The 27471-nt window shown below is 39.3% G+C and overlaps 1 protein-coding gene across 3 annotated transcripts in view; it reads right to left on the reverse strand.

The window, feature by feature from the left end:
- Nucleotides 1-27471, reverse strand: part of fanci (FA complementation group I) — a 63160-nt gene that overhangs the window by 27839 nt on the left and 7850 nt on the right. For all 3 annotated transcript variants that reach the window (XM_052040293.1, XM_052040294.1, XM_052040292.1), the window contains exons 8-23: nucleotides 27280-27403; nucleotides 26993-27078; nucleotides 26581-26713; nucleotides 21930-22022; nucleotides 19779-19915; nucleotides 19031-19211; nucleotides 18539-18626; nucleotides 17938-18068; nucleotides 17223-17293; nucleotides 15305-15419; nucleotides 14360-14482; nucleotides 8787-8855; nucleotides 7281-7382; nucleotides 5986-6177; nucleotides 3226-3347; nucleotides 596-760 (exon numbers count right to left, since the gene is read on the reverse strand). In XM_052040293.1, coding sequence (XP_051896253.1) covers nucleotides 596-760; nucleotides 3226-3347; nucleotides 5986-6177; nucleotides 7281-7382; nucleotides 8787-8855; nucleotides 14360-14482; nucleotides 15305-15419; nucleotides 17223-17293; nucleotides 17938-18068; nucleotides 18539-18626; nucleotides 19031-19211; nucleotides 19779-19915; nucleotides 21930-22022; nucleotides 26581-26713; nucleotides 26993-27078; nucleotides 27280-27403 — 1932 coding nt within the window. The remainder of the gene's footprint in view (nucleotides 1-595; nucleotides 761-3225; nucleotides 3348-5985; nucleotides 6178-7280; nucleotides 7383-8786; nucleotides 8856-14359; nucleotides 14483-15304; nucleotides 15420-17222; nucleotides 17294-17937; nucleotides 18069-18538; nucleotides 18627-19030; nucleotides 19212-19778; nucleotides 19916-21929; nucleotides 22023-26580; nucleotides 26714-26992; nucleotides 27079-27279; nucleotides 27404-27471) is intronic.

Below are 27471 nucleotides of genomic sequence, written 5' to 3' on the forward strand. Positions count from 1 at the left end.
TCCAATTTCATTCATATGCATTTCTAAATTATCATTTAGAGTTCTTGATAATGCACCAATATATCAATTATAAAATTTGGAAATCCCCAAATCATTGATGAGGTTCTTTCAAAGCATACAAATGTATGTTTGCTAGATTTAGTGTCATCAGCTCCTGATATTTGGGTTTCATGAAGCTAGTGGCAACTCTAAAGCAAATTTGCTGGAATCACCTCATTAACACACTTACTTTGGTGCATCAGCAGCATCTCCACAAATGTGATATACAATTTGCTAAAAAATTCAGGCTACAATATTGTCATTATACATAGAGAGGCAGGAAAAGCCAACATAACATTCTGTGTTCATAACTTATTCGTCATAAAATAAATCATACAGCATGCACTTTGTTTTGAAGATCTTGACTGTTAAACTGTATGACATTCATTCCCCAAGCATCAAGATATTTTTATGATCCGTTTCAGTGTAAATATGAGTATTACAACACAGCATAACACGCACATTTCCATAGCATGGAAAATTCTCATTCATGCACAAATATTCTAGCAGATGCAGAATTTCTCTTCTGCAGGGTCATTGCACAGGTCTCTATTACCTGAAAAGTGCAGTCAGTAATCTAGAGACAAAACCAAAGGTTAGAAGACTCCTGGTCGTTTTACTGGATGAGAGGGATTTGCCTTTTCCAGATTTCTCTTTCAGAAGTTCAGAAAGTTTGTAGTAACAGTTGAAGAGACTTATAACATCTTCAAACCGATTTGCACTACAACAAGAAGATAAACAATCTTAGTTTCTTACTTTAATCTGCTAATAGAATAGCTTCAAAAACCCAAGAAAGTTTTATGCATTAGACCCAGAAGGCATTAAAATAGTTTACCAAGCAAAGAAAATTCAATGGGATGTTAATCTATCATTGTGCAGTGTGCCAACAACTATTTTGGTTAGTGCTACGTCCCCTAAATCAGCATTGCCTGAATTCAAAGGCTTCAGGCACTACTGATGCCCCATACACATTTTCCACAGCATACTGCGCCATTGCAGAGTGCACGGAGAAAGTAGCAGGTAAATCCAGGAGCAAGGCTGAGATTGTTAAAGAGGTTTATGGGAGGGAGCAGGGAAAGAAAGGAGAGATAGGAGCCTAGTAACTGGGAGTCAGATCATTGGATCATTGCTGCGCTCCAAATAGGGGTTTTACAAGGAAAATGTTGGTGTCCTTGTATGCATCTGGCATGGAAAATGCATCCTCAGTGCAAGTGCAGTTCACAGCAGAAGTGCCTGGTCTAATTTCTGGAGTGGTGTAGTTTGGTCCAAAAATTGTAATTAAATTACAGAAAAATTTTAATGCTGAAAAATTTGCACAGAATTGTGCATCAAAATTTCTATACTACACCATCATGGAACTATAATTTTGCTTTTTAATTTTACTTGAAACATTACATAGTGCAGATAGATTTGAAATAATTGCTTAAAGTGCCAGATTAAAGGTTATTCCAAACTAAGGTAAACACAGTATATTTGTCGCCTTTAGCTTTTCTTCCCATTATCTTTCCAAGTGCAGCAAGTCATCAGTAGTACAGTTCCAATAATATGATACTAGTAGGAGATGTAAGTAGGCAATGTTGCTCTGGGGCTACCATAGCCAAGTCTGATTATATTCCTATCCACAGTGGGGTCATAAAGGTAGCTGCCAAAAGTCCAAGATCTGGTTGATTTTCACGATCGTTGGATGAAGATGTGTTCATCAGGTGTAACCACAACGCTAGCTAAGAAAGACCAACCCATCATGGTACAATATTCCTGCTCTAATTGTTTACTATCACAACACAGAGGGTAAATGCACTGAGCTCTTAGAAGTAACAAGCTAAGCAAATTTAAAATAATAAATTACTGAAAACCACACAAAACGTGGCACATACAAATGATAGTGCTTTGCAGGATTAAACAAAAATCAGCTGATGAATTTGGAAACATTTATAAATTACAACAAAATGATAACAATTTATACGAAGTGTCCTCTTCCTGTGTCCTACTGACTATGTTCTTATGTTCTATGTAACTCATCACAAAAACATGCATTCTTATGGTTTAAAGGCTATTTAGACTGTTGAGAGCTTACAAACATAAACAGTACATGTTGATCAGGATGCATGTGAAAGATGCATCCTGATCAACTTAACTTTAATGGTACTGTGCCTCAAAACTGGATCTACATGAGCATGTATTTTATGTGCAGTTTGCCATAAAAATTGTCCTGTGCAGGTTAGATCGTGCTTGCTTTCTTACGTTAGTGATTTCCAAGTTGATTCATGACCATCAGGAAGGTGGCCCAGGCACTTCCAGCCGTGATTCACCCCAGCACATCTGTCATTTTCCCAGAACCATTAAAGAACCAAATTAGTAAGTTTGCGGATGACATGAAAATTGGTGGAATTGTAGATATCAAAGAAGTTTGTTAAGGATAAAGAGGGCCGTATATCAGATGGAAGGTTGCGTAGAGCAGTGACAGATGGACTTTGATCCATTCAGAGTCTTTTTCCCAGGGCGACAATGGCTAACATGGCGGGACATAATTTTAAGGTGATTGGAGGAAGGTAGAAGGGGGATGTCGGGGTAAGTGTTTTTTTGTACACAGAGAGTGGTGGGTGCGTGGAACACACTGCCGGCAGAGGTTGTGGGGCAGATACATTCGGGACATTTAAAAGACACTTAGATAGCCACATGAATGATAGAGAAATGGAGGGCTATGTGGGAGGAGAGGATTAGATAGATCTTAGAGCAGGATAAAATGTCACCACAACATTGTGGGCCGAAGGGCCTGTACTGTGCTGTAATGTTCTATGTACATATTGTCCAAGATCAAGTTGTCTGAATATTTTCAAATATAATCATATTTAAAGAAAATACAAAACCACTCATTTACAATTTGCAAACCAAAAATTAGAAACAGGAAAACACCAGTCTCACATTAAAAGCCTTTTTCATTGATTTAATAAATCTCACCTTGCTTCAGAAGAAAATTCAGTGCCTGTTCAAGTCCCATTACAGGACCTGATAACATAACCTGGGCTAATAGTTTCAGTACACTACACAGGGAGTATTGCATTCTTGTGTATAGTGATCTTAAAACAACTTGTCACTCTGTCTGGCTCACTAATTCAGGTGAATTGAAAAAAATACATGAAGCAAGCTAATTAATTACATATAACCACTATGACTTTAGTGGCATACCTGTAGTTGCTGGTTATAAAGTTGTACTCCATCAGAACTTCAAAGACTCCCATTACAAGGACAGCATAGATATTATTTTTAATACCAACATTGGATGTTAATGAAAAATCTGCTGATTTGTCCTAAAAGGAAGGTGGGGAAATAAAAGAAGGTATGAGAAAATTTTTCACAACAAATAAAATTCAGGCACGGAATTAGAAACAATCAAGTAGCATGCATAGGAAGCTGATTGGGAAAATGAAAACACTGCGCTTTGATGAGTAGTGAATTCTTAGATTAGATCATGATTACCCAAAGATACAGAAGGACTAGATTTAGTGCCAGGATACATATATCTAAGTTTATAGATGATAATAAACTGGGTGTAGAAACTATAAGTAAAGAAATGAATTAAATAATTGGACAGATAACAGCAGTCGCAGTTCAAATATTAATACACAAGGCAGTACATGTAGGTTGAAAGAAAGGTGGAGTGAATCCTACAAGAAACACTTGTGGCAACAGGTGAATGAAAAGTTTAGGAGTCCATGTGTGTAAAAGCTGGCTTGAAAGAGAAAACACAATGAAAAACATTAATGGCAGGATGAAATTCATTGCAATAGGTGAAGAATTTGTAAACAATGTGTTGCTGCTGCAATTATATAGAATACTAATAAGTACACATTAACAACACGGGCTTAGTTTTCGGCACCTGAACTTATGCAACTTTCAGCCTTGAAGAAAGCCCGGTGATGATTTATCAAGATGACATTAGGAATGAAAAGATGGGATAAAATTTGGGTTCTACTCAGAGATGAAGAGAATAAGTTATGTTGTGATCAAAATATTTAAACTAATAAACAGAATTGACAGAACAAATTAGAAATGATTCATTTTCAGTAATGGAATTCAGAATAACTTTAAAATTTGAACTATGCTGCAAGTGAACTAAAGAACAGCACCTCAGATGGTTGCAGGGTTAATGGCTTTGATTTTGCAGTGGTAACGATGATGAAATAACAGCTATTCATAAAACTGACAGCATCCACCACTTTAGAAGCTGCAATGTTTGTAACCTTCTCTGCTGCAATCAATCTGGAATCACTTAAACTGAATTTACCGATGTACAAGATTATTTTGTTTTTAAAAAAGGCAAGAGATAGGAAGGTGTCGGTGTTCAGACAGGCCCGAGTGTCCTTGTACACAAATCACTGCAAGTTAATATATGGGTTCAGCAAGTAAATGGCATGTTGGCTTTTACTGCAAGACGACTTGAGCACAAGAGCAGAGACATCTTGCTCCAATTATACAAGGGCCTGGTGAGATGACCTTGTGTTCAGGTCTCCCTACCTTAGGAAGGATATACTTGCAGCAAAGGGAGTGCAATGAAAATTCCCAGACTGATTGCTGAGATGACGGGTTTGTTGAGAGTTTGAACAGACTAGGCCTAGGATTCAGAAGAATGAGGGATGACCTCACTAAAATGTACAAAATTCTCAAGGGATTTGACAGAAGAGGTGCAAACTTAATGCTTCCGTTGGCTGGTTGGCTAGAACTTGGAGTCAGTCTCAAAATATGGGGTCCCCTTCCTGCAGAAATGGACTGGACTGTACAGAAATTTTTAAGCAAATTCTTGTCACAACTCCTTCGGTAAAAGCAATGCATAGCTAAACCATGAAGAAGAAGTGAATTCAGCTCTTATTTTCTTCCTCCTGTCGAAATCAGTTTGCATCTCCACAAGCCCAGATATCTAACAAATGTATTTTGCGGTTCCAGATTAAAAAGCTTGTCCCTTGTATTTTATATTGCATGTCGGCCCAGAATTCTGGATCCTGCATGGAAGGAGGCTGTGGTCATAAAATCAGGGCTACCTCAAAAAGGATAAATGATCAGTAGGGTTCACACTACTTGGAAAAACGGTTGAAAACGTCTGACCTATGTTCAACAAAAATAAGGTATAACATCGGAGACAGTTAAATTATTGGGTTGGTAATCAGTAACCTTGATTGTTGATTTAGAAACAAGTTCTAATCCTATCATGTTAACTAGAGAATTTAAGTACATTTAATTAAATCAATCTGAACTAAAGAAGCTTGTATCAGTGATGATAACCATGAAACTACTTGATTGTCGTAAAACAAGCATTTGCTTCACTCATGTCCTTCGAGATAGGAAGTCTGCCATCTTTACAAGGCACAGTTTTCAGACCCACCAATGTGCTTGACTCTTAACTACTCTCTGCAAGTGGCCAGAAAGCTAGTTCAATTAAGATGAAAAATAAATGCTAGCATTTCAAGGAAAGATCCATATTCCAGCAACAAATGAAAAAACCTAACTGGATAAAAGTGGTTATTTTGACATTTATTGGGCAGGCATGGTAGTGTAGCGGTTAGCATAACGCTATTACAGCGCCAGTGACCTGGGTGCAATTCCGGTCACTGTCTGTAAGGAGTTTGTACGTTCTCCCAGTGTCTGCATGGGTTTCCTCCGGGTGCTCAGGTTTCCTCCCACATTCCAAAGACGTACGGGTTAGGAAGTAGTGGGCATGCTAGGTTGGCGCCGGAAGCGTGGCGACACTTGTGGGCTGCCCCCAGAACACTCTACGCAAAAGATGTATTTCACGGTGTTTCAATGTACACGTGACTAATAAAGATCTTATCTAATCTTATTTGCATAATTATAGCGAGAAATAACCTACCCCAAATGGCTTTGACACAAACATACTTTAAAGCAATATAAAGTTAAACTAAATGGGATATAGGCAAAAATTAAAATAATTACCAGTTCAAAATCTTCCAATTCACTCTTAATCATTCTCCGAGTGATTGAGTCCAATTGCGCCTCCAAATCATGTTGAAAACTATCTTCATTGTCCTCCTCCTCATCATCATCATCACCATTAACCCTCTGACACTGTAATAAGGACTGTTTATACCAGGCCAAACAGTTCTGAATACAACTCAGAAGGTGTCCCTGTGCCGAAAGAAAAACACAAGAACTGGATAACAAGTAAAGCCATAATAACTAAAATGAATCACTTAAAAATTCACAACAGAGGAAACTGAATGCATGTAGGTCCACAATCACATTTCTCAGAAAAATCCCAATAATTTAAAATGATGAAAAGCTATATTAGACATGGAAGCCAGTTTGCAAACTGCAATACGTCAAGAACGGCTATCATGTTTCTGTTTTTTTTAATTTAAGACTGAGTATGAAATAACTAGGTTCTCTTTCAGTGTCACAAGAAACATCACAGACAGATGGAGCTTCAATTTATTGCATTTGGGTAGCATCTGAATTACACAAATTAAGCAGCAGTTTTTGAACTCATACCTTGTTGAATTAGTGCTGTCACTGAACGCAACTGAATTCACTTTGAAAAATCATGGCCACTGTGCAAGCTTTGTCCTTATTGTACAATGAATCACCTTTGGTAACCTAATTAAACGTGCAACTCCGCATCTCTCCTGAAGATGGTACTCATATCCAGAGGCATTAGCTGCTTTCTGGTACTTCACCCAAGTGACAGTATCTTCCCAAGCAAACTTTGACAGCTTGCTAAGAGCTCTGAACTCGGGCTTTGTAATAGCAGAATTTAACCCTGTGTTTTCCTCAACTGACATCCACATTTGGAGACACAAGAGATTGCAGATGCTGGAATGTCACTTGACCATCCTTTTGCTTCCACAGATGCTGCTTCACCAGCTGACCTCTTCCATCAGTTTACCTTTTGCTCCAGACATTCACATTAGCTTTTTCTGGTGGGGGGGGGGGGGGGGGTGGGCAAGGGTTTGAAATTAGGAGCAAACATTTTCCTGGTCACTTCCTTTTCTTATTCCAGGGAAACAAGTGTCAATGTCAACCATAATTTCAGAGAGCAGATTCATGGATCAGGGCAGAACCAGAGGCCTTCCAAGCAAGACTAGCTCACATCTGTGTAGAACTTAACTTTTCACATGAGCCACAATATTTGTTGATACAGATTTCAGAGTCTAACGTCATAAAAGGCTCCACATTTCAAAAGAACTGTCCAGTTAATTCAATTAACAAATAAGAATAAATTACTTGATTACCAGTGGTTCTTGGAGGTAGATCTGACCTCCCTGAGTGGTGATGCAACTTTCTAGCTTGAGCGGAGGCAGCAGGTCCTCCTCCAGTTCATAATATCGGTTGAGCTAAGGCAAGATCAGAGAGACAATGTTACAGCAATAAAAAGGTTTACATTTAGAGTTAGAAGATGTGGTATTGATCAATATCTATCATCACATCTAAAAATTAGCAATCAGGGTAATTGCTGGAAGGCTCAACTGTCATAGCCCTGTGTGGATGAATATGGAACATCTTTGGCAAGACCCATAACAGAAAATATTGGTATGGGAAATGGAAAAATAAATAACGTTAGTTCAATAATTAGTGTTTTTTTTGAGGTTAGTAACAGCTAACTCGGAAAACAGCCAACTCGGAAAATAGCCAATCCAAGAGTGCTAAGTAGAAAAGTGTAGGAGTTTTGCTCTACATATGCCCATGCCTAACTTTGTACATTTAGCATAACTTTCTGATAACAGGTGTCTGATCTGGAAAGTCCATCAATCATTAGCTAAGGTATTTCTCACCCTGACCATGGGTTGAAACATAATGATTATAAATAAATGCCTTGGTTCTAAAACACATGTATGCACTGCCACAAAGCTGTGATAAACACAGATTTATCTTGAGAATTCATGTTTATTTACTCATCCCCAGGATTGGTAATCAAGAACGGCAGTGACCGAATTCATACTGCAAGATTAGAAGGGGAAAGTTAATGTAATTGATGGCAGGCAAAATTAAAGAGTGTTCCGGACAGGATTCAATTACACAAATCTTTAAAAGATAGCAACACAAGCTCATTAGTTAATAATTCAGGCAAAATCCATGCATTTATAAATAGAAGCATAGAATATACAACCAAGGATATTATACTAAAAAAAAAATGACTGGACTTATCAATCTAATTTTAGCCACCATAACTTTGGATGTCAGGATCTCAAAAAGTGGATTTACCAGAATTATGCCAGGGATGGGAGACCTGGAAAGACCACAGGAATTGGGAGCATTCTCTTTATCATTAAAGGGAATGTCTTAATAGAGTAAAGAAGGGAAAATTATTTCAAATTTGAGTAGTCAAAGGTCATAGATAATTGGCAAACAAACCAGACAAAGAAGAAAATTACTTTTGAAACATATTAAGCTGACATGATCCAAGAGCAACTTACAATAGTGAACTGAATATATGCTTGAAAAAGGGAAATAAAAATCACTTGCTGTGGGGGAAAAGCAGGGGAGCAGAGCTAAATGGTTAATTCTCTTTACAGTTGCACAGGCAAATTGCCCTTTTCCAGATGATTTAATGGCTTCTCTCAGAAGCCTCCCAGCATCTGGTTCAAAAGCAACAGAGTGCAAGTAGGCTGCCTACTACTGAAATGCCAAATAATTTGTAACCAGCAGGAGCATCAATAGGAAGAATAAACATATACATCCAACTGCTTAAGCTTTGATGTTGACAAACTGGTGCCATCCTTTAACTATTTCGCACTCACCTGTGAAAGAAGGGTTCGTAAGATGGTATTTGCCAGCTGTGAATTTCGGCGTAGAACATCAAATAAACCCTAAAAATGACAAAAAAAAGCAAGACCGAAATTGAAGGAACAATTAAACAAATCACCAAAGAGCACTTCTTTCAAAAGATATTATGAGAGAAAGGAATGGTGGAAATAGTTAAGTCAAACAGCATATTGACAACTATTAGCAACTCTCCTTGGTAAATCCAATGGTGGCAAAGGACGCAGGGTAAACCTTGATAAAGTAGTTCTCTTTCAAAGGAGTAAGAAATGACTAGTGAATATTCATGTTAAAATTTAAACTTATGGACATGGAAACAACAGGTTCAGGTTTTCCTTTTTTGTTTATTTAATCATTTCTCAGGATGTGGGCATTGCTGGCAAACTGAGCATTTATTTGCCACCCCCAAGTGCTCTTCAGATGGTGCCGGTGAGCTCCCTTCTTCAACTGCTGTGTATAAAATTATGAAGGGCATAGAAGGGGTGAATGCACAGTCTTTTTGTCAGGGTTGGTGAATCAAGAACTAGATGTCATAGGTTTAAGGTGAGAGGGGAGAGATTTAGTAGGAACCCGAGGGGCAACTTTTTCACCCAGTGGTCAGTATGAGCTGCCAGAGGAAGTAGTTGAGGCAGGTACATTAACAACATTTAAGAGGTACTTGGACAGGTAAATGGATAGGAAAGGTTTAGTGGGATATGGGCCAAACACGGGCAAATGGGACTAGCTTAGATGGGAATCTTGGTTGGCATGGACCAGTTGGGCTGAATGGCCTGTTTCCGTGCTGTATGACTCTATGCTGACATCACTCCCACTATGCTGTTGGATAGGGAGTTCCAGGATTTATAACCAGCGATGATGGAGAAATGTATTTTAAATCAGGACGGTTTGCGACTTGGGAAGAGAACCTTCTGTGTGGCAGATATCATGGGAAATGATTTTGGAGTAGCCCAAGGAAGTAACTGCAGCATATTTTGTAGATGGAACGCACTACAGTCCCTGAATGCTGGTGATGGAGAGATTGAATGGTCAGGGTGTTCAATTCCATTGTAGTCATGATTTATGCCTTGTAGATGGTGGAAAACGTTTGGGAGGTGTCAGGAAGTGAGCCACTTGCCACAGAAGATTTAGCCTCTGACCTGCTCTTGAAGCCATGCATGTATGCAGCTAGTCCAGTTGAGTTTCTATTCAATGGTGACTACCAGGAGGATGGTGGGGAGAAATCACAGGTAAGGTGGATAAGGGAGAGGCGGTAGATGTTGTGTATTTAGACTTTCAAAAGGCCTTTGATAAGGTGCCTCACAAGAGACTGATTAATAAGATGAGAGGTCATGGAATTACGGGTAGGATAACAGAATGGATGGAGCATTGGCTGGTTGACAGGAAGCAAAGAGTGGAAATAAAAGGATCTCGTTCTGGTTGGTTACCGGTTACTAGTGGTGTGCCGCAGGGGTCGGTGTTGGGACCGCTCCTTTTTTACCTTGTACAGTAACGATTTGGATGATGGAATAAATGGTTTCGTGGCTAAGTTTGCGGATGACACCAAGATAGGGGGAGGAGTAGGGAGTATTGAAGAGATAGGAAGGTTGCAGAGGGACCTAGACAGTTTAGGAGAATGGGCAAGGAAATGGCAGATGAGATTCAATGTAGGGAAATGTGCAGTTGTACACTTTGGAAGCAGAAATAAGCGGGCAGGTTATTATCTAGGAGGAGAGAAAATCCAAAGCACGGAAGTACAAAGGGACTTGGGGGTACTCGTGCAGGATACCTTAAAGGTTAACCACCAGGTCGGATCGGTGGTAAAGAAAGCGAATGCTATGTTGGCATTCATTTCGAGAGGTATAGTGTATAAAAGTAAGGAAGTGTTGATGAGGCTCTACGGGGCACTAGTGAGGCCTCATTTGGAATATTGTGCGCAGTTTTGGGCCCCACATCTTAGGAAGGATATGTTGACGTTGGAGAGGGTTCAGAGATTTACGAGGATGATTCCAGGAATGAAAGGGCTTACGTATGAGGAGCATTTGTCGGCTCTTGGACTGTACTCACTGGAGTACAGAAGAATGAGAGGGGACCTCATAGCGACATTTAAAATATTGATAGGAAAGGACAGAGTAAATGTGGCTAGGCTGTTTCCCTTGGTGGGTGAGTCCAGGACCAGAGGGCACAATCTTAGAATTAGAGGGTACAGTTTCAAAACAGAGATGAGGAAAAATTTCTTTAGCCAGGAGGGTGGTGAATTTGTGGAACTCCTTGCCATGTACAGCAGTAGAGGCCAGATCAGTGGGGGCGTTCAAGGAGGAGATAGATAGATATCTAAATAGTCAGGATATCAAGGGATATGGGGATAAGGCCGGAAATTGGGATTAGAATAGTTTTTTTTCTTCTTCTTCTTCCCCCATTCCCCATTTCTCATTTCTATTTCCCTTTCCTTGGAGCAGACTCGATGGGCCGAATGGCCTGCTTCTGCTCCCTTGTCTTGTGATCTTGTGACTTGTTGGTAAAAACACTGAATGTCAAGGGTAGATGGTTGGACTCTCTCTTTTGGAGATGATACTTCTGTACAGCGAAAACTACCTGCCATGTATCAGCCCTGAATTTTGTCTCATGCTTGCTGCATGCAGAGATGGACTGCTTCATTTGGAGTGTTGCTGCAAACAGAATTGAACATTGTGCAATCAGTGAACATTCCCACTTCTGACCTTATTATGGAAGCAAGTCACTGACGAAGTAGCTAAAGATGGTTAGGCCAAGGACACTGTCATAAGGAAGTCCAACAGTGATGTCCTGAGGCTGCAATGATTGACCTCTGACAACCACAACCATCTTCCTTTGTGAAAACTACTGCGCTAATCATTGGAGTGTTTTCCCCTTGACGTCAAAGCTCGTCACTCTCACCTCACCACTGGAATTCGGCTCTTTGATCCATGTTTGGACCAAAGGAGTGCTCAAGTTTGGAGCCAAAGGGTCCTGGCAAAACTCAAACTGGCGAGTAAGCACCACTTGGCAGCACTGCTATGATACCTTCCATCACATTGTTGATGATTGGGAGTAGATCAATTAGGCTAGGTTGAATTTATCCTGCTTGTGGTGAACAAGATATCCCTGGGTAATTTCTCACATCGTCAGGTAGAGGCAAGTGGTGCTAGAACACCTTGCAAGAGGAACAGTTAGTTGTGGAGCCCAGGTCTTTGGTTCCCCAGCTGGGATGTCGGCCAGTCCCATAGCCTTTGCTGGAAATTGTGCTCTCAACCACTTCTTGATGTAATGTGGAATGAATCGAGCTGCCCTACCATTGTAAAAGATGGGTACATTCATGTAGGATCTTCCTTCCATAAGCCATTGAATTGTCCACCACCATTTATGACGAGATGTGATTGGATTGGACAACTTCAATTTGATCTGTTGGTTGCTACGTAGCTCTGCATTGCACGATGTTTAATTTGCATAGAATCCTGTCTTCCATCATCACTAAACTAGCACCTCAGCAGTTTTAGATTTAGTTGATACTGCTCCCAGCCTGCCCTTCTAAACTCCTCATTGAATCAAGCTGATCTCTTGACATGGTAACAACGGTAGAGTGAGAAATATATCAGGCCACAAGGTCAGATAGTGGTGTTGTACATTTCTGCTGCTGCTGATGGATCCACAGCCTTTAAATTTGTTACATGACGTATAACTATTGTTGCCCATTTAACCTATTTGTACAGACTGACCTGCACCAACCTACTTTCACCTATGTCCTCAGTGTCTCATATCTGTTATTGGAGAAGCAGGGACTGATCAGCGATAAACAGCATGGCTTTGTTAAGGAGCATGTCTTCACTAATTTGATAGAATTTTGAGGAAGTGACTAAATTTGTCAATGAGGATAAAGCACTTTACGTAATCTACGTGGAATCCAGTAAGGCCTTTCACAAGGTACCACAGGCACAACCCTCACGACTACAGTTTAGCAACACCACGACCACTTTGGTCACTTTGCACTACAATGGACTTTGTGATTCTTTTGTTCTAATTGTGTTCTTTCTTGTAAAAGTTGTGTATTTAATTTATGTTTTTCTCATGAATGCTGCTTATATGATGCTATGTGCCCGTGATACTGCTTCAGTTAAGTTTGCTATTGCACCTGTGCATACATGTACTTGTGCATATGACAATAAACTCGACTTCGACATGGGAGACTGGCCCAAAGGTAAGAACTTATGGGATCTGGGACAGTCTGGCACTTGGATCCCAAAATGGTTTGGTGATGGGTGACAGAGGTTGATATTGATGGTTGCTTTACAACTGCAAGACAATGGCAAGTAGAGTACCGAAGGGGTCAGCACTGGCACCCTTGCTGTTTGCTCTGTACATTAACAACCTGGATGTGACTGTCGGAGGTACGATTAGCAAGATTGCAGATTGTACATAGATTGGTGGTATTGTTGATAGTGAGGAGAGTAGTCTTTGGGTGTGGAATGAAATTGAACAGTTAGCAAGATGGGAAAAGAAACGATAGATGGAATTTAACCCTGAAAGATACATGGTAGTATATACTGGGAGGTCAAATAAGGCTAGAATATACATATCAGTGGTACAATCCCAGGATGTACTGAGGAACAAAAGGACTTTGGTGTACATGGCCAAGGATCCCTAAAGGCTGTGGCACAGTTACTTAAGGTGATTAAGGAATAAGGGATACTTGCCTTCATTACCCAAGGGGTACAGTTCCATTATCACATTAATAGGAAGGATGAGATTGCAGAAGATATTCAACAGGATGTTCCCTGGGATGGAGTGTTTCATCGATGAAGAGAAACCTGATAGGCTGGGTTTATTTTCTTTGGAGTAGATAAGACGATAGGTGGCCTGTCTGAGATATATAGACTTATTGGGGCATAGACAGAGTAGATAGTGAGAACTTTTTTCTCCTTAGCAGAGGTGTCTACAACCATGGACCATACATCAAAGATAAGAGATAGTCAAATTAGAGTGGATTTGAGGAAGAATCCACTCTGAGGGTAGCTGAAATCTGGAAGGCACTGCCTGAGTGGTTGTGGAGGCAAATACCTTCACAACATTTTAGAAATAATTAGAGGAACATCTTTAAACACCATGGCATAGAAGGCTACAGGTCAAGTGCAGGGTAATGCATAGGTACTTGATAGCCAGCACAGACACAATAGGCCAAATGGCCTGTGTCCATGCTACGTGACTATCTGTTCTGAGTCTATCCAATTTAGCACAATTGTAGTGCCACACAACATGATGGAGGGTGTTCTCAGTGAGAAGGAGAGACTTATCTCCACAAGGACTGTGTGATGGTCACTCCTATGATACTGTAATACGGCCAGATGTTTCTAACCCACATAGATTGTAAAGAACAAGATCAAAATAGGTTTACCCATGCTGACTGAAAAGAGAAAACATAAAGCTGATATAAAAATTGAAGAGAAAGATGTAGGATGCAGGATGCAAAAACGAAACCTCTTTCAAATTGCTTCAGTATTACTAATGCAGTAATAATTAGAATTAAACTTGGCATAAAAAAAACAGTTTCTAACGTCAATACCTCATAGAGCATGAGCCTAACATCAGCTTGCTGGCTAAGGCAACGCCTTAGGCTGCCCAAGATTTCCAAACATAGGGCTTCATTGGCAGAAGCATTGTAGCATGTATGCACATCCACTTGCACCTGGAAAATAACAAGATACTTTGCTCACTACTTACAATATTTATGAAGTCAAGGTAATTGCATGATTATCTGTTTTTAATCAACTTGCACTGCCACCTTTAATGATCAGAATCAGATTTATTATGTCTTATGACATGAAATTTGTTGTTTTGTGGCAGCAGTACAGTGCAAAGACATAAAATTACTATAAATTACAAAATAAATAAACAGTGCAAAAAAACGGATAATGAGGTAGTGTTTATGGTTTCATGGACCGTTCAGAAATCTAATGGCAGAGGGGAAGAAGCTGTTTCTGACTTGTTCAGTGTGGGTCTTCAGGCTGCTGTACCTCCTCCCTGATGGTAGTGATGAGAAAAGGGCAGGTAGTATTCAGGTTTGATTTCCAGTATATACCTTTTAATGAAACACTTAAGATCAATCTAAATTATTGTCTTGACAACCAACCCATGAACCATGATTTTCTCTCCCAGTCAAATCAAGGGGTCTTAATTTGGATTTATTCCACTAGATGGCAGGATATTTCTCAATTTTATCTTATTTCTCAGCTCAAAGCCACATTTTTTTTGTTTAGCACAAATCCATATTGACCCAAAGGTACTATTTAAAGTTCTCTTGGTCCTTCTTCCAGAAGGACATTAAGCATGCAGGAAACCCCATTGGGGTAACGGAAATTTGCCCTTATTGAATTCACAAATCACTACCCAAAAATATATGATACATCATAAAATTTACTGTCATGGAATTTATGTGGAAAAAATGATGAAAATCCAGATGGCTATTATAGGCAGATACAACTGGGAAGAACAAATGCCGATGATTTACCTGACTGGCTGTGAGAGTCTGAGTGCACTGACTGAAAGCCAGACTTCCCAACAACTTGAAGTTCTTCAGCAGCAGCAGAAAGCCAGCAACTGCCGACTTCCGGGAGTCCAGTTGGCTGAAGGAAACAAAGGAGGGGAGAGGGCAAGAGAGAAAATAAGCAGTAAGATTTATAAAACTTTATAGTTCAATGCTACAAGTGCAATTCAGGTCACCAGTGAATAATCCTTTTAATCCGGGCCACATCAAATCCATATGTTATTCTGATGAGCAGAGTAACTCCTTTCCCTCAGGAGTACAGTATGCAGCAGATAACAAATGACAATTCACAACCATTTGACATTTTCTCACTAGTGCGCTTCAGTTGCACAGCCTTTCAGTCAAATACAAAAATACAAAATAATTGCAAAACTAGTTATAACAAATAAATCCTAAGTTTGAATAATTCAAGGAAAAATTCTTCTGTTCTACTTATCCCTCCAGGCTAAACTTCCAGTTATCTAGAAAGTTAAGAAATCTCCATAGAATAAACAAGCAAACAGAAGCACAGGCTGTAACATACCATGACTTCCATTTACGTGGCCTCAGAGCATATTACACAAATAATTAATTTTATAATGACCGTTGTCACAAACACAATGGAAACAAATGCAAGATAAACAAATCTTACTACAGAGCGTGTTATAGCAGCTAAGTATTTCCTTTTTAAGAAAATAATCTACGCATCCAGCTAAATGTTAGTACTGGGAAATTTAAGACTTTCCATTTAAAACACCAGGGGGCAGAAATTCACCTTTAGTCACCAGCAGCAAACACTTGCAAGTGATTGAACCATTGCAGAAAATATGAATGCAAACCATTCTATTTCACAAAAACCAATGGAACCAAATACATAGTAGGCAAGTAAAATTGGCAACTGATATTTTCAAATGCATTTAGCACTAGCAATCAAAGATGGATGAGTATAACAAAGCTTTTCATTATCAAATAGATTCAGAATAAAATTCCTCTGCTCTCCTCTGGGAATGCACCTCAGCGACAGAAGACTTCTTTAGCAACAGTGTGTTTTATTTCCTATTACCATGATCCAACTTCCTCTTTTCAGTCGATCTGTGACAAATTAATGAATTTTGTGCCTTGCCCCAAGCCAACAAGCAATAGTTGCAAGAGCAGGTGAAATAATGGGGATCTGAGGGGGACCTATTTTTAACCCAGAGAGTGATGAGTACCTGAACTACACTGCAAAAGAGTGGTGGAAGCAGAGTCACTGACAGCATTTTAAAAAAATGTTTAGACGAGCTCTTGAATCACTTAGGCATAGAAGGCGATGGGTCAACTGCTGGAAGATGAAATTAGTAGTAGATGAGTCCCCACTGGTCAGTGTGAACATGGTGGGTCAAATGGCCTGTTTCCTTGCTATATGAATATACTCTATTAACAACCCCTGCTTTTTAATTCCCAGTATATAGAGGTAACAAACCTTAAAAAGGATAACAATTCAATCCCTGCTCCTAAAATTCTATATTTTAGATAAAGAGCCACCGAGTGAAGGCAGATCTGGAGTCAACAAAAATGCCTCAACAGTTAAGAAGCATCCTAACCCACACAACAGTGTGCAGGAGATACCAAATGGCTTATGGCACCTATGGGGAAAAATAAGCCCTTTAAGCATCAACACAGAATGGGAAATTTTAAAAAAGCTTAAAATCAATATTGATTTTAATGTACAAATTAATAAAAATCAGACCATTAGAAAGCTGTATAGTAACAAGTTTTTATATAACACTTGTCATTTCAATAGATTAAATAATTCATGGGTTCTGCTGCACAATCAGAAATTGACAATGCTTTGCCACCAAGAACGGAAGTTCTTTTACAGAATAAAATTCGCTGCAGCTCCAGTTGGCTGTTCTTTATTCACCTGGAAAACATGGCTTTCCGCAGGACCAAGATTAACGAATCTTTCATGGACATACTGATTTTCAGCAGGGGCTTTAAAAAGAAAAGAAATTATTAAATAAACCATAAGTTACTGACTTCATATCACATTAAAAATAGGATAAGTGTTGAGAGTGTATGTAGTGCAGGGCTACCCTGTTAACTGATTTTGTTCACATGGATGGAATTGAAAAGAACAAAAGTCCATCCCACATTACTGTCAACTGAGGTATGGTCACATATCCTGCTTTACATGCATGAAGTAAAAAAGTTTTATCAGAATTCAACAAACAATTGAATCCTGAAACTGCATTTCAGCTATTGCACAGTAACCTATGTTCAATACAGTACACAGAAAGGATTAAAGCATTCATAATCTATTACAATTCTGTAACATCAGTTATGCATTAAAAAGCAAACTGTTTAATATCTTGTCTGAGATATTGTATCTTATCATGCAAAACTCCAAGTACCTTATTGATCTATCATTTTAGGTTATCAATTCAAACTCCTGGAATGGGGTTCAAATTAGAAACACCACAAAAGGGGTCAAACTAACACAAGTTTGGATCAAAGTCGTTAAGTGATATCAATATGTTTTACAAAGAAAATGGGAAATCCCATGGCCTTTTTAAGATTAGAAATCAATCACAGATTATTCTATTACGGAAGATAACAGATAGAACAGAATGCTTTACCTGCACGGCTTTTAATAATCCCTGGACTGTGCTGAGGGGCAAGTAGGACAAGTGATCAAATGCCTCAATAACCTTGGAGGAAGAATCCAGGAGAATGAGAGGTGCAGATGTAACAATATCAGATAGCAAGTCTGAGAAACAGAAAGAAAAGATTTTCTTTTCTAAACACATTTCACTTCAGTGTGACCTCTAAAAAAACAAGTGGTGGGAAAGCAAACTACACTAGAATAGGCATAATTGATTAATTGCCATCTGAACAGTATTAAAAGGACTGAGAGTTAACGATTTTGAAACTATACATTTAATATGACAAGGCTGTAGCATCCAGGTAGAAATACAAATTTACATTGTATTCCCAGAAGCTGTAATCTTGACCAGATAAAAAAGGTGACTGAAATTGTTGTGTAAAAGCTCAACTTGCACAGGAAGAAATTAAATAACAATGTCTTTGGATTCTCTGTTCTCCATCTCCACCTGCTGTGTAAAAAGTTTAATTGGGTGAATAAGTCGAACCAAGAAGTTTTCAAATCTACTTGCTTTACACCCAAGCCTATTAGGACAATTCCTTCATTTTCAGAGTCTTGTTTTCACATGTACTTGCCTATGTATTGACTGATGGGTGAGGTTGTCTTTGTCACCACCCTGTTCAGAACTTGCTCCAAGATTTCACTTCTAATTGGCTCATGCACCTGAATAAATGGTAGGAGAGGAGAGTTGGGACGGAGAAAAAAAGATGATAACATGTATCTAAAACAATAACTTTGATGCATCTGAATATTCAAAGCAGAAAGTGGAAAATATTAAAAGGCCAGATGATTAAATTAAAAATATTAGTAAGTTTTCATACTCAGAACAAGATGCAAAGTTTATGTCTATTCCAGCTGCTTAGACGAGTTTAAAGAGTCTATGGCACTAAATGAAGTACAGAAGATCTTTCAATATCCTCTGGAATATTTTATCCTCAATCAATAGAAATAAAAATATATTAACTTCATTCTAAATCATTCTCTGCAACATGCATTCTACACTTTCCAGTCTCACTGGAACTGAAGTTAGGATGGCTTGAATACTGATCACATTATATCACATTCACCTTGAAAGTTTCCAGAAGAATCTTGGCTCCCAGTCTAGAGGCCTGCTGTGCTGGTGTTTTTGCTGCCACTGGATTGATTTCCATAACTTTCCCAAAAGGACCCCCTTTTGGTCCAAAGGAATCCATGAATATAAAGCCCAGTTGTACCAGTGATTGAGTAACATGGTCCCAACCAAACACACTGCATAAAGAAACAAGGAAAACGTCTCAGATGGAGTGCAAGCAATTTATACGACCTAACAGGAGAGCCTACAATTACAGGTAGTTAAACATTTAGTGGTTAAATCACTATTCTGCAAGGGACAATAATATCTCAGGTCTTACCAGTCCTTTCCATAAAAGGTCAAATCCCACCCCTGCCGAAGAATCCAATATTTGTTCTTTTATTACCACTTCTTTGAAAAAAAATCTCAAGGGCAAATATACTACTTTCATTATAGTACTAAATGAAGGCTGGTTAGGTAGATATTTCAGTGTGGTAATGGATGCCCTCACTCTTTAAAGCAAGTTTAAAAAAATAAAATTGGCAGTGCAGTAAATACCTGAAATTCTTTCAATAATAATAGTAGTGGCTGAAATACTGAAATGTAACAGCAGAAAAAAAAATGTGAAAAAAACTGATGAAAAGTCATTGGACTGGAACAATAGTTCCTTCTCTTTTCACAGCTCTTACTAGTTTGCTGAGTACTTCCAGCACTTTGTTTCTGTATCAGCATTCACAGAATCTTGTTTTTGTGAAAGTACAAACCTGTTTGACACCGTCTCCAGAATCATTTCAGACACACTGCATTGACCAGGGATCAAATCCTGGAGAAACTTTGAATTCTGCTGAAACAATCTATCTTTAAAACTTTTAATAGTCGCTGTTTTGAGAAAGTCAAACACCTACAAAGATAAATAAATAAAATCATCAACAAAACCCATCTGCTGCAAAAGCAATGTGTTTTAGCCATATATCTGCAACAAGAGCATTATTTCAATAATTTCAGAAGATTGTAGGTATCTTAAATTATATTGGGATATTCAAGTATGAACAGTGGACATGCACAATTGAAAGAAAGACAGGTCTTGATCTCAGGTAAATCCTTCCTCAGAACCATCATACCCAAACAAAAGAATTTCTTTTATACATTATGCGTTTCCAAGTTTTAACAAAAAGCATGTTGATATTACTTAGCGCCATTCAAAGACTTAAAAGTTCAAAACAAAGAAAGTCAGAATACCGACAGTCATCCCATGCATTATCTGACAAAGCTAATCTGCTACTGCAAATTCATTCCCAATTTTAACATCAGTTGATTAACTCATTCTCTGGAGACACCCTTCCCCCCCTCCCCCCTTAAACAAATCTGGTTCTTTCCAATACATCAACACTGCGTGCCAGTATCCCAACCTGCATAACGATACTGATAAATTCAGACTTTCCAGCTTGGTAACATTCATATTGTATTAGCTATCGTCCACATTTATTTTATTTATAGTCACCTTCTATGAGGGCTAGATTCAAAACTCCAGTGCCAGGAGAACTAACTTGCTATTTAAATTTAATCCCAGAAACAACTAAAATCTTGAGGAAAACAGAAGAATATTACAAATAAAATATTTGCTTATGTAGAACGATTCTATTCTAGTTCTGCAATAACCAACTGATAAATTGGTTAAGCAGTTAGTAGAAACTGATAAGATTCACACACAACCTAAAAGGCAACCACAACCACTCCACAGGAGCCGAAAATGTAAAACAAGAAGTGAAATTATTGATCATTTTAAAAGTTGTAACTGAGTTTAATACAAGCTGAGCTTCAGCATCTAGAAATTCAACTGTAGCTAAAAGCTCAATTGAAAAGAGCCACAGGGCTAAGAGAAGCAAGATATGTAGGCTGAATAGCTTGGATTAATAAGCAGCCTTGTGCACTGTTTCTGACTTGACTATGACATGTTAAGGCAATTTCAAAATATTAATTCTGAATTTCATAAGCGAGTCCTATAATGCAAAATTTAACTAATTTATATAAAATTCGTTGGTCTCTTAAGTCTGGGAGAACCAGCTCAGCTTGAACAATAAGGATTAAGATCTAGAATTTCTTCAGTTCAAGTTTCTAACACAGGGGGCCCTGATATTGTACTGTAGACTTAGAATTGGCCTTGTACCAGCAATCACACACAACAGCTTTTCATCGGTGATCCCACAACTCAGAGAGCAGAGATTTTGGCATGAGCACTGGGCAACAGAAGATGGGGCAAGGATGGGCTAAAAAGGATTGTGCAGAGGATAACAGATAACTGAGAACAGAGGTGGGAAGAGGTTAAAGAGGATCTGGGTGAACAGTGGAACTTTAGAATGGGCTGGGGATACTCAAGGTTACATAGAAGTTTAGCCGCATCAGGAAACAGATCAGTAAGAGGAAACACCCGACAGGAGAGATGCAAGAGGCTATACAAAAGGTTATTGGTAAGAGAACAAACTGCAGGGGCTAGGAACTAGTGCACTCATTATGGATGAGAAGATAAAACCAGAACCTACTAAGGCTGACTGACACCTCAGACTCCATGCAGATAAGTCCTTTCACTAGTACTGAAGCAGACCTCAACCCTCTATTTCAGCATTGGAGGACCACGCCTCAAATACAATTTCACACGCCAGCCGATAACATTGCACATATCCAGTGGACTCCATGTCAATTGTGCCAAAAGTATGCAGATCCAGGTTGAATTTCCAAAATTCCACTTTACGTGATTAGGTAAAATTCAATCATGTTGTACGAAAATGTTGTGCTTCGCAGTTAATTTTTTAAGCCTCCATCCTTTATAATCAATAATACAATGTCTAATTACAACCTTCTTGGTCAGCTCGCACTTAAGTCTATTTGCAGATTCCAAATGGAGAAAATAAACCTACCTGATCCTCAAATCGGTGTATCCTTGCTACCGAGAGCAAGAGAGCAATGTTAAAAGAGCAGAGAACCCGACTAGTGTCTCCTTGTTGACCAGCCTAGACAGATGACAAACATAAAACAAGGCTTTTATTAATCAGATCAATTTTACTTGCACCTAAAATACACAAAGAGAATTTCTGGAAAAAATGGTCCTTTCCTCCTGCAATTTTTGGGAAATGAGTGATGTGTAAAAAAAACAACAAAGAAACTGCAGATGCTGAAGGGGGAAGTTAAGGAGAAGACGTCTGGTGGTGGCACTGCACAGGAGGTGGCACAAGTTGCTGAGGATGAACAGTTGAGCACGAACAATGTTCTTCTCCAACCCCCCCCCATCCCCCATCAAGCAGAAGATACAAAAGCTTGAGAACATGTACGTACCACCAGGCTCAAGGACACTGTTATAAGACTCCTGAACGGACCTCTGATACGATAAAGTTGAACTCTTGATCTCTCAGTCTACCTTGTAATGGCCCTTGCACTTTATTTGTCTACCTGCACTGCACTTTCTCTGTAACTGTAACACCATATTCTGCATTTTCTTTCCTTTTGTACTACCTCAACATACTTATGTATATGATCAGTCTGGATGACATGCATACGAAAGATTCTTACTGCATCTCAGTACGTGTGACAATAACAAACTAATTACCAATATGGCAGGATGGATGCAGAGATCAAAGGGAATCCCATCCTCGTTAGGAGTTGTGTGGGGGGGGGGGTGTGGTGGGTGGGGAAGAGAAAGAATGGAGAACGAGACAAGAAGTGGACCAGACACATTTGGAAGTTATTTTAATTATGATAGATGGGGAATTGGAATTGGTTTATTATTGTCACATGTACCGAGGTACAATGAAAAACTTGTCTTGCATACCGTTCATACAGATCAATTCATTACACAGTGCATTGAGGTAGTACAAGGTAAAGCAATGTCAGAAATAGAATAAAGTGTCACAGCTACAGAGAAAGTGCAGTGCAGGAAGACAATAAGGTGCAAGGTCATAATGAGGTAGATTGTGAGGTCAAGAATCCATCTTATTGTACTTGGGAACCATTCAATAGTCTTATAACAGCGAGATAGAAGCTGTCCTTGAGCCTGGTAGTACATGCTTTCAGGCTTTTGTATTTCTGTCCAATAAGAGAGAGAAGAGAGAATGTCCAGGGTGGATTACGCTGGCTGCTTTACCGAGGCAGCGAGATGTATAGACCATGGAGGGGAGGCTGGTTTCCGTGATGTGCTGAGCTGCGTCCACAACTTTCTGCAGTTTCTTGTGGTCATGAGCAGAGCAGTTGCCATACCAAACTGTGATGCATCCAGATAGGATGCTTTCTATGGTACATTGATAAAATTGGTGAGGGTCAATGGGGACATGCCAAATCTCTTTAGCCTCCTGAGAAAGTAGAGGCATTGGTGATCTTTCTTGGCCATGGTGTCTACAAGGTTGGACCAGGACTGGCTATTGGTGATGTTCACTCCAAGCAACGAAGCTCTCAATCCCCTTGACCTCAGCACCGTTGATGTAGACAGGAACGTGTGCACCGCCCCCCCCTTCCTGAAGTCAATGGCCAGCTCTTTTTTTTTTTTGCTTACATTGAGGGAATGACACCATGTTAGTAAGCTCTTTATCTCCTCCCTGTACTCTGGGGTAAGATAACATGACGACATTTCAGATGCATAGGTATAATAGGTGCTGTCTTCAGAACAGATACAAGAGAGCCAGAAAAACTGTAATCCTTCTGGGAATAGGGTGGGAAGAGATGCATTCAAGACAGATGTGGGAATCTATAGGATTGTAATAGGTATCGGTCACTACTCCAGCTCCATTTCAGGAAGGAAAGCAAAGAATCAGAGATAGCCCACATGAATGTGACAGCAGGGTGGCAGTTGACCACAAAAGTACAGAACTCAAAAGTTACATCACAAGAGCACAAGGTAACATTGACATGGTGATCAATATAATGGAAGAAGAAATGAGGGAGACACATCCACCTCAAGTAGAACTAAAACACAAACCTTTCCACGTATCCCACAGGGACAGCCAAAAGCTTAGACTGTGTTGATTCCCATAGCTACAACTTTGACATAGAGGAAATGGGTGCAGTTGAGCAAGTTATGTGACCCCGACCACCCATCTTAATTCCATCATCTCGTTGGGAAAAACAACAACCTTTGCAACTGATGGTTTACATTGGAGACACAACAGGAAGACACACATCTGACACACATTGCAAGACATCAAACATCACTATGCTGATGCGCCATACCCAATGTTTAACATTTAAATACAAAGTCATTATCAAAGGTTGTCATACTGGTGGGTTGAACGTGGGGTAAGCAGTTAATGGGCCTTTGTAGCTAGGGGATAAAGGGAAGTGAGCAAATGCACTGTAGGAGATCAAAGTTTTAAGGAGGATTTTGAAGGAAGGACATAGCACTGGTTTTGGAGGTTAATTCCAGAGTTTTGTGGTCAAACAAATGAAATGTCTGCATCAGTTTTTTTTAAAAGAAAAATTAATGAAAATGTGATATAGACTAAAATGAAAGAAAAGGCTGAAGAAGATTGTAATTTTTAAAGAGGCAAGAAGCTAGATGAAGCTAATGGAAGTGCAGCCAATAAGTTGGGAGGTGCACTTCCAGACCCCCCAAGTAGGAGCTCTGTGTTTGAAGAATAGCATGAAAGGAGTTTCAGAGGACAATGCAAATGCGATAGAGGGGGAGATGGGCAATATTTCAGATACAGCTTAAATTTTATTTAACTGCCAAATTCATACACCCCCAGTGTTTCTATTAACAGATGAATGTCCATTATGAAATACGATCTCTCATTAACAAAAGATGACTTGCAATTAAGGCAGCCACAGAAAAATTTAGCAACTCAGATCATTAATAATAATTTACATTTCACTTTTAATCTATTAATTGGCTTGGTATGCTTTACCAAGGAGAAACACGGGCCTATAATTAAGGTAAAAGAGATAGGCTTCAATGAGGCATTTCTGGACAGGGGCAAGTTAAAAGATCAACAATGAAACAATCGAAGGATCCTCTACAATGAACGTCTGGAAGAGATGAGACAGAGCACCAGTGGCCGAAGTTTGAGACTTGGTGCTCAAGTATCCTACTTTATGGAAAAAGCACTGTGACGTGGAGGTAATGGAGAGGAGATAAAATGGAGTAAGAATAAATAAAAACTCCTGTTTAACAAGTTTCAAACAGAATCAATGCTTAAGCAGTAAAGTTGACAGGCAGCCTTTCCATTTTTAAAATGTTATTGTTATTATGGGTCACAAAGGTATTATATTATTGATCAAGAATAACCAAACAGATATACATTGAATATTGGGAATCATATACAGCCCTCTGCAAGGAATTATGTAGCTGCTGATTTTGACTGAAAATAAAAAATCTATTTCAGAAATATATTAACAACAAAACAAACATTAGCTAAAACTAAAACTTACAAGTGTTGCAAAAACCTTTACTTTCAATGACCCTAAGTTTTGGACAGGCAATCTTACATACATTTATTCCACAAAGTATCATCATATTTTAAACAAAAAGGTAGAAAATGTATCCAAGAAACATATAAAGGTGACACAGTGTGGAACAAACACCAGTCTTATGTGAGGACCAACCACTGAAACCCACATTCTCCCAACCATCCCCAAAATCCTCTAAGGAATGACGATCTCACTACGGTTGGCCAGAAAAGGGATCAGGTCATCAGAGAGAAAGGCAATTGGCAACCCCATCCCCAGGACATGAGCAGTGGGGGAAGAAGATAAGATAAGATCTTTATTAGTCACATGTACATTGAAACACACAGTGAAATGCAGCTTTTGTGTAGAGTGTTCTGGGGGCAGCCCGCAAGTGTCGCCATGCTTCTGGCGCCAACATAGCACGCCCACAATTTCCTAACCTGTACGTCTTTGGAATGTGGGAGGAAACCAGAGCACCCGGAGGAAACCCATAAAGACACGAGGAGAATGTACAAACTCCTTACAGACAGCGGCCAGAATTGACCCCAGGTCACTGACACTGGAATAGCGTTACGCTAACCGCTACACTACCGTGCCTGCCCCACACTAAGCAAAATATTTAAACAACGGTTGGCTCAGATTCCTCTTCCATCGTCAAAATATAATCAGGCCCGCTTTAAATAATGCCACTCAACAGGGGACTCATATGAACAGAACTATGCATGTGATTTTAAGATAAATGTGACATGCCATTTGCCAGCAGTACATGGGTCCAGTTGCCTTATCACAGAAGGCCTGTAACACATTTCCAGAGGTGCCCTGGTGCATTCAGATTTTTGATGAAATTCAATCATGTGCTGCACAAAAGTGCTGCACTACATATTAGAATTTCTCAACCAATTTGCTGCATAAATTCAAATTCAATTTCTGCCAGGGCCTCAAAACTGCAATTTTTCTTTGCATCAATCTCCTCTCCCACTTGCAATCTAAAGATTTTTGAACCCCAATTCAACATTACTTCAGCTGTTTCATCTCTACTTTGTCACAAAGCTTATTGCTGTCCTGCATAGCTATCCTTCTAGATTTCTCAATAACAGTAAAGCAAAAACTCTGAACAGAAATTGGACTTTACCACACCTTCAGATATTTGAGGAGTTCACGTCCCAAGTCATGGTCCAATTTGATAGCAAACACGATGTGAAGAATGATGGTTCCTTCTATGTGACGGAGCTGGTCTTTTGGTACAGTGGCAGCTTCCAACTCCGTGGACCTTTAAAACAAAAACCAAAGTCCAATTCAGCACATGAAAGAAACAAGGAAGCAATTTAGGGAGTAGGAAACCCAGATCTTCTGCAATATTCAAGAGACTCTAATCAGAAAGCAAGAGGGTACGTGTTAAACTTGATGGGAAAGTAAGAAGTGACAGTGCTTTATCTCCATCAAGTAATTCATCAGGTAAGGAGAAAGTCAGCTCAGATATACACTACCTTCATTGTCTGGATTAACACAGGTATAGTGATCATTTAAGTGAGAAATGGTTAAAACTCACTCAGTTCCCATCTGTTCTTCTTTTTGCAGTTGATCCTGCTGATGGAAAAATGTTACGATTCCTTCCAAAAGAGTTTTCTTACAACCCTGTTGAATGAGAGGAATAATCACCAAAGTGCACTGACCTTTCTAATTTTTCATCTCCAACTGCAATACCATGAATGTTATATATTCTTGCTGAAATATGGTCAGCCTCAATTAAAGTCTCAAGAAGCATCGTGAAGAACTGATGTCCATCATCAAATCTTAGACTGACACACACCACCACCACCTTTTCTACCATCTTACCTTAGCAGAGAGAAGGAGTAACTGGTAAACAAGTGGAGGTAGCTCCTGCAGATCCAACTTGGAGAACATCTTCAGCACTTTTATCATAACAAACTGAAGCTCTTCTGTACTGACAGGTACATCCCTTTAAGAATGGGAGTAAACAAGAATGGGTATTTACATATACAGTGTTTATGTAATGAAGTTCACTTA

The sequence above is a fragment of the Pristis pectinata genome, chromosome 28, assembly GCF_009764475.1.
Source record: "Pristis pectinata isolate sPriPec2 chromosome 28, sPriPec2.1.pri, whole genome shotgun sequence".
In the NCBI taxonomy this organism is placed as follows: Eukaryota; Metazoa; Chordata; class Chondrichthyes; order Rhinopristiformes; family Pristidae; genus Pristis; species Pristis pectinata.